The sequence below is a fragment of the Mus caroli genome, chromosome 9 (assembly GCF_900094665.2).
Source record: "Mus caroli chromosome 9, CAROLI_EIJ_v1.1, whole genome shotgun sequence".
Classification (NCBI taxonomy): Eukaryota; Metazoa; Chordata; class Mammalia; order Rodentia; family Muridae; genus Mus; species Mus caroli.
The window spans coordinates 103,186,721-103,194,678 of record NC_034578.1 but is presented as its reverse complement, the minus strand read 5'-3'; the positions used below and the strand labels follow the sequence as shown (position 1 = coordinate 103,194,678).

The window sequence follows — 7,958 nt, the reverse complement described above, 5'->3', positions numbered from 1 at the left end:
CGCCATCTTTTGATACAAATGCAGCTAGAGTCAAGAGCTCTGGGGTACTGGTTAGTTCATAATAATGTTCCACCTATGGGGTTGCAGTTCCCTTTAGCTCCTTGAGTACTTTCTCTAGCTCCTCCATTGGGGGCCCTTTGATCCATCCAATAGCTGACTGTGAGCATCCACTTCTGTGTTTGCTAGGCCCTGTTGAAGCAGTTCTTAAGTTTTCTTTGTGAAGGGAGTCACCTTTTTTCTTGAATTTATTTATTTTTTTTTTTAAAGATTTATTTATTTATCATATGTAAGTACACTGTAGCTGTCCTCAGACACTCCAGAAGAGGGCGCCAGATCTAGTTACGGATGGTTGTGAGCCACCATGTGGTTGCTGGGATTTGAACTCTGGACCTTCGGAAGAGCAGTGGGGTGCTCTTACCCACTGAGCCATCTCACCAGCCCTTTCTTGAATTTATACCTTAATATATTTATAGTTAGTAGGTCCTTTTGGATTTGTTTTCCTCTTCCTGTTTTTTTGTTTGTTTCTTATCTTATGTAGGTTTCTTTTTTTTTAATTAATTTATTTTTTTTTTAGGTATTTTCTTGATTTACATTTCAAATGCTATCCCAAAAGTGACCCAGGATACCCCTCGGTGCTCCCCCCCCCCACACACACACACTCCCACTTCTTGGCCCTGGCATTCCCCTGTATTGGGGCATATAAAGTTTGCAAGACCAAGGGGCCTCTCTTCCCAATGATGGCCGACTAGGCCATCTTCTGCTACATATGCAGCTAGAGACACGAGCTCCGGGGGTACTGGTTAGTTCATACTGTTGTTCCACCTATAGGGTTGCAGACCCCTTTAGCTCCTTGGGTACTTTCTCTAGCTTCTCCATTGGGGGCCCTGGGTTCCATCCAATAGCTGACTGTGAGCATCCACTTCTGTGTTTGCCAGGCCCCGGCTTATGTAGGTTTTCTTATGTAGCTTGGGGTGTCATAGAGCTTGATGTGTAGATCAGGCTCATCTCTGCTTTTATCACATCAGGCTCTTCTTGCTTTTTGAAAGATTCTTGGCCTATTGATCTTGGTGTTGAAGATGTTGAATCTTAACATTTCTGTTTGATTGTGTGTATTTTTGCCTGGAGTATTTTGTATAGATTTCTTTGCTGGAGAATTTCCTTAGTTGTTTTTATCAAAATTATCTACCTATATGTAGTGTGGTGCATGCTTTAAGCTGCTCTGGGAATGTGGAGGCCAAAGGATTAGGAGCTAAGATCATCCTTGGCTTCATACGAAATTTGAGTCTAAGTGAGATCTTGTTCCCCAAGACTAAAACAAACTAGGTGTGGTGGCTCATGTAGTAATCAAATAGTTCAAAGGCTGAGACAGAAGATTACGTTGGTTTCTAGGCTAGCCTAAGTTACACAGCAAGTTCAAGGATAGCCGAGGTTATAGTGTGAGACCATGACTTATGAAAACCCAAGCAAATCAACAGCAACAATTAAAACAAAACAAACACAAAGAAAGAGAAAGCCTAGCATAGCAAGCTGTTTGCCTAAAATCTTAGCACTGGGAATGTAGAGGCAGGAGGATCAGACATTCAAGTCAGTCTAGCTAAGTCCTAGCTTGAGTTATATTTCTGACTAAACTATCTTTCCAGTTCCTACATGCTGCTTTTGAATGGCCTGATTTCCAGGTACTTCAACTGACTCCTGGTTTTCTACCCATTATCTGTTAACATTGATATCTGCACCTATAGCTTGCTTTATGGTTTTCATTAATTCTGAAAAAAAAAAGGCTTCCATGAGATCCAAGAGATTTCTGAATAATAATAATTATTATTAATGTTATTATTGTTGTTATTTTGAGATGTGGTCTTAACATGCTGATCTTGCTGGCCTAGAATTCACAGAGCTCTGCCTGCCTGAGTATTGAGATTAAAGGCATGGGTTCCTGTTTGAATTCTGAGTTAGATGAAATAGAAACAAGGATTTTGTTTCAGTTCTTCAGATACCCTTCCCTTCCATCTGACAAAATGGAACAAAAGAATAAAATAATTTGCAAATATATTTGCTCTTTTCTTACAAAGGAGCTCAGAACTAGACTGCACTGTTTAAAGATCAAAATTACTGCTATATTGAAGAGGAAGAGGGCAAGGGAAGATAAAAATACCATGCAATGTTCCTACTGTTTTTTTTTTTTTTTTTTTTTCTTTCGAGACAGGGTTTCTCTGTATAGCCCTGGCTGTCCTGGAACTCACTTTGTAGACCAGGCTGCCCTCAAACTCAAAAATCCGCCTGCCTCTGCCTCCCAAGTGCTGGGATTAAAGGCATGCGCCACCACTGCCCAGCATTCCTACTGTTTTGAAGATGGCTTTTTCTTTTAGTTTTTTACATTTTAATTATTTGTGTGAGGGCAGGTACATATGTATGCATATGCCATCACACATGGAAGCTAGAGGACAGCTTTTGGGAGTCAGTCCTCTTTACCCCTCTTTAGTCCCAGGTTGTCAAGCTTGTTGGCAGGTGCCTTTATCCTTTGAGCCATTTCCATCAGCCCAATTTTTAATTGGATTTCTTATTGTATATGAGGTGTATGAATGTGGGTATAAACATCCCACATGTGTGTGTGTGTGTGTGTAGTTCAGAAGACAATTTTTGAGAGATGTTTTTCTCTTTCCACTATGGTGTCCAGTGATGGAATACAGGTGGTCAGGCTTATTCTGAAAGGACTTTTACCCCATCTTGCTATCTTGCCATATGCTCTTTAGTTTTTTCCTTCGGTTACTGCTTGTTCTTTGGATGAGTAAGACCTTGAAAACTTCGTTTCGGCCATTTTCATGACTGGTGGATTGTTTATTTATTTTTTATTCTCTTGACATCAAGTGTCCTTACAAAGTATTTAATTTTGATGGTACGCTTTATTTTTTTTCCTTTTATTTGTTGTGTCACATTTAGGAAACCCTTGTAAATCCACGAAGATCTTTCAGTAGCTACAAGAAAAGTCCTGGAGATAAGTTCTCAGCTTCATTTAGTTACATGCCTGCCTTCAAAGCAATCACTGGTGAGGATAATAAGTATTGTGATTAACTGAGCTAGTTAGTGTAGGATTAGCCACATAGACTGAGGAGGAGCTTCATGCTAAGATGGCCTTTGTAGTAGTAATGGGCACATAAGTGCTGATAAAATTACTCAGGAGAAAACTATTGGAAGGGAAATATTCTTTGTTCACTAAGAAGTATAGGATGCCCCAGAATATACATTTTTTTTTTAATGAAACCTTGAATTTTGAAAAAAAAAGCTTTTAAATATTTTTATTTATTAAATTTCAAATGTTATCCCCTTACCTCTTAAATATTTTTTTGTGTGAGAGTATTTGCATCCTACATTACTTGTATGAAGGCAAAGGCATCTGTGGGAATCAGAACACACATTTTTTTTTCTTTTCTCCATCATTCCTCTCCCCAGCCCTCCTTTCTTGAGGCTGGGCTTCTCTGTGTAACAACAGCTTTGGCAGTCCTGGGACTTGTCTTGTAGACTAAGCTGGCCTGGAACTCATAGATCTGCCTGCCTCTACCTCCAGAGTGCTGGGATCAAAGGCAAATGCTATGCTACTGCCTGGCTTAGAACACACATTTTTAGTTGAAAAAAATTTTAATTTTTTTTGTGTATGTTCTTACCTGTATACATACCACAACATGTTTGTGGAAGTCAGAGGACAGCTTGGGAATTAGCTCTTTCCTTCTACTGTAGGTCCTGGGGGAAAGTAGTCAGGCTCGGTGGCAAGTGCTTTGACGTGCTGACCATCTCACAGCTTTAAACTTTTTTTTTGGACAATGTTTCACTGTGTATCCCTGACTGGCCTTGATTTTACAGATATCCAAGAGCTTCCAGAGTGCTGGGATTAAAAACATGTGCCACCACCCTAGGCTGAAAAAAAATTTTTTATAAAGATTTTTTTAAGTGTGTGTGTTTGAAGAAATTAGAGGATAACTTTTGGGTGTTGGTTTTCAATATTGTATAGATCTAGGGAATTGAACTCAGGTTGTCGGGCTTGGGGACAAGTGCTATAACCCACTGAACCTTCTCACTAGCACTGTATAAATATTTTAAAGTGACTTCTGAGAATATCCTTGATATTTATCCCTGATAAAATTAGCAGCAAGGATTAAGTAGTTTGGCCTATACTTTATGTTCTAAAGTACTTACCTAAGTTTCTTTTATACAGGTACCACCGTGCTAGAGTTTGGTAGGAAAAAGATCTACTTACTGAAGCTTTCTTGACATAGAAAGAGATGTGGGGGGATTCTCGATCTGCTAACAGAACAGGACCTTTTCGGTAAGTCTCAAATTTTAAACATTGAATCTGTCAATTATTTGTAGTGTAACTTTTGGCCTAGCATAACAGCAGATGTTTTCTTTGTGGAGAACTAACTAAGGGTTTAGAATTTCTCAAGTGACTGAGAGTATATAACCAGTGTGCCAGGTGTTTTTCACTTCTCTCTTTATGTGCAATTGAGGATAAAACCTAGGACCTCCTATGTGCTTGGCAAATGCTTTGCCTCTGAGCCAGAGCCTTAGCCCCTTGATAACCTTTTACCTGTCCTGGAACTTGATATGTAGACCAGGCTGGCCTCAAATTCACAAGAGATCTGCCTGCCTTTGTCTCCTGAGTGTTAGGATTAAGGGCATGCACCACCGTCTGACTGAAATCATTCATTCTTGTTTATTTATCTATCTATTTTCTATTATTTATTTCCTACATGTGCAGGCATGTGAGTACTGCAGCACAGGTGTGGTCAGAATACAACTTGAGAATTCGTTCTCTCCTTCGACCACATTGGTCAGGGGTCTGAACTTACATTTTTGGGCTTAGCAGCAAGTACTTTTACCTGTTGATCCATTTTGCTGCCTCCCACCCTGCCAAGTCAAGGTTTCTGTGTAGCTTGGCTCTCCTGGAACTCATTTTGTAGACCAGGCTGGCCTTGAATTTAGAGATCTGATTGCTTCTACTTCCCACTTGCTGGGATTAAAGGGTTGTGCCATCACACCTGGCAACATTTTTAAAATATTAAAAAATTGCCAGATTCATTTACTCATTTATCTGTTTTGTTTTTTTGTGACAAATTTTGTGAAAAATGGTATGGACTCATTAATAGCCCAACTGGCACTGTAGTTGTGGCAATTTTTCTTTAGTATCCCACGTGTGAGATTATTTACTTTTGAGATAAGGTTTTACAGTGCATCCTGGGCTATGATCTTCCTATCCCAGTTTCCCAAGTTGCTTGTATGCATCACCACTCTTGTCTTCTTTTTGAATTTGTTAATTCTTTCATCTCTTTTAACAAAGCAGTATAGACTTGGAAAGCTAATAAAATATGTTGTTTATGGGAGCTTAATTAAGGGGCTGGAAGGATGGCTCAACAGTTAAGAGCATTTTTGCTATTCCAAAAGATCCAAGTTGGGTTCTTAGAACTCATAATCAGAAGCTTACAACTTTCTGTAACTCTGGTTCTCAAGAACCCCACTTCTGTTCTAAACTCCTCAGGGAACTACACACACACACACACACACACACACACACACACACACACATATACACACACATATACACACACACACATATACACACACACACACACATATATATACACACACACACACATATACACACACACACACAAATATACACACACACACACATATACACACACACACACATATACACACACACACACATATACACACACACAAATAATCTTTGAAAGCTATGTTAATTTCATTGATTTATGTCTGGCTCTAGAGCTGTGTCTTGCTAATGACATTGATATGCTTTTCTGAGTGACACATATGGACACATATGTCAGTTTTAGGGGTTATTGAGTACAAAGAAGAGTGAAAGAGTGGTTGTACCACTGAGTTATAAGTGGATTCTGTTTTAGTTTTACAGGGAATATTTAAAAATATTTATGTTTATGTTTATGCACATTGGTATCTGTGTGAATATATGTTGAAGCCAGATGCCGATGACAGAACCCTCAGAGCTGGAGGTACAAGTGTTTGTGGGACTAGGCATGACAGTGTCTCTTTGCATAATCCAAATTGACCCTAAACTTGCAGTTCTCCACTCTCAGCTCCTCAAAGTAGTGGGAATAAACTTTTTTAAAAAACTAGATAATTATTTTATTTTATTTTACTTGTATGAGTTTTTTGTTCACATGTTGTCATGTGTACCACATGCCACATGAATGCTGGTGCCCACAGAGGTCAGAACAGTGTTTAGAATCCTTAGAACTGGAATTATAGATGGTTGTGAGCTGCGATGTGGGTACTCTTAACCACTAAGCCATCACTGTATCACTGACGTAAACTTAACCAAAGCATAGTCATGCTCAGTTATTTATAGATTGTGTGGGGCTGCTTTCATATTGCAGTTATAGATTAAATAGTTGTGGTAGAAACTGTATACGCTATAAAGCCCCAGTATAGTATATGAACTATCTGGCTTTTTAATATATGAACATTTAGTCCAGGCATGGTGGCACATGCCTTTACTCTTAGCACTGAGGAGACTGAAGCAGGTGGGTCTTTGAGTGTAAGGCCAGTCTGGTCTACCTAGTGAGTTCCACAATATTCAAGGTTATGTAGAGAGACCTCAAAAATAAATAAATAAACTAAATTAAAAAAATTTCAAACTCCAGGCTAAATTGGTGCTTATATGTAAGATTTAAAAAAATATTTATATTATTGTCTGTCTTCTTAGTCTATATGGATAATTAATTATTTTGTAAGTTAGGCTATTATACTATTAAGGTGGTTTAAGTAGTCATTCAAAAACATTCACTCAATTTTAAGAACACCATTGTTTTGTTTTGGGTTTGGGTTTTTCTTTCTTTTTTTTTTTAAAGATTTATTGTTATATATGAAAGTACACTGTAGCTGTCTTCAGACATACCAGAAGAGGGTGTCAGATCTTATTATAGATGGTGGTGAGACACCATGTGGTTCCTGGGATTTGAACTCAGGACCACTGAAAAGCAGTCAGTGCTCTTAACTGCTGAGCCACCTCACCAGCCCCCAGTTTTTGGTTTTTCAAGACGGAATCTCTGTGTAGCCCTGGCTATTTTAGATCTCATTCTGTAGACCAGTCTGGCTTTGAACTCAGAGATCCAGCTGGCTCTGCCTCTTGAGTGCTGGAATTAAAGTCATGTGCCACCAACGCCACCCATCTTTTAAAAGAATGATTTATTCATGTATGTGGGTATATGTCTGCTTACCGTGTGTGTGTGTGTGTGTGTGTGTCTGCTTACCACATTTATTCAGTACTTGTGGAGACCAAAAGAGGGCATCAGATCTTCTGGAACTGGAGTTATAGCAAGTTATGAGTAATCCTGTGGGTGCTGGGAATCAAACCCACTTCCTTTGGAGGAACAGTCAGTGGTCTTAACTAATGAGCTATTTCTCCAGCCAAAGCGTCTTTTAAAAATTATTTTTTATAGAGTATTTTGTCTTAGAACCATTATTATTTTTTTTGTTTTGTTTTGTTTTGTTTTTTGTTTTTCCAGACAGGGATTCTCTGTGTAGCTCTGGCTGTCCTGGAACTCACTCCGTCTACCAGGCTGGCCTCAAAATCCACCTGCCTCTGCCTCCCAAGTGCTGGGATTAAAGGCATGGGCCTCCACCTCCCGGCCAGAACCATTAAATTTACTTAAAATTTTATTTTCTTATTGTAGGTTAATAGTTGACTTAAAAATTTGTTTTTATTTTTGCTTTTTGAGACAGTGTACTGAGATCTGTGAAACAGCTCTAGCTACTTGCAACTTGATTTGTAGACCTCCAACTCACAGAGGTGCTCCTGCCTCTGCCTCTTGGTATTAAAGCCTGGCCTTTTTTCCTTTTCCTTTCTTTTCCTTTCTTTTCTTTTCCTTTCCTTTCCTTTCCTTTCCTTTCCTTTCCTTTCCTTTCCTTTCCTTTCTCCC

At 39.0% G+C, this 7,958-nt stretch overlaps 1 protein-coding gene across 5 annotated transcripts in view; it reads left to right on the top strand.

Annotated features, from left to right (window-relative positions):
- Positions 1–7,958, top strand: part of Rbm6 (RNA binding motif protein 6) — a 99,827-nt gene that overhangs the window by 8,697 nt on the left and 83,172 nt on the right. For 2 of the 5 annotated variants that reach the window (XM_021172247.2, XM_029481231.1), the window contains exons 2-3: positions 2,938–3,043; positions 4,208–4,318. In XM_021172247.2, the coding sequence (XP_021027906.1) occupies positions 4,275–4,318 (44 nt within the window). In that variant the 5' untranslated portion in view covers positions 2,938–3,043; positions 4,208–4,274. Of the gene's footprint in view, positions 1–2,937; positions 3,044–4,207; positions 4,319–7,958 lie in introns of those variants that run through there. The other 3 variants (XM_021172246.2, XM_021172248.2, XM_029481232.1) reach the window with 2 other exon arrangements.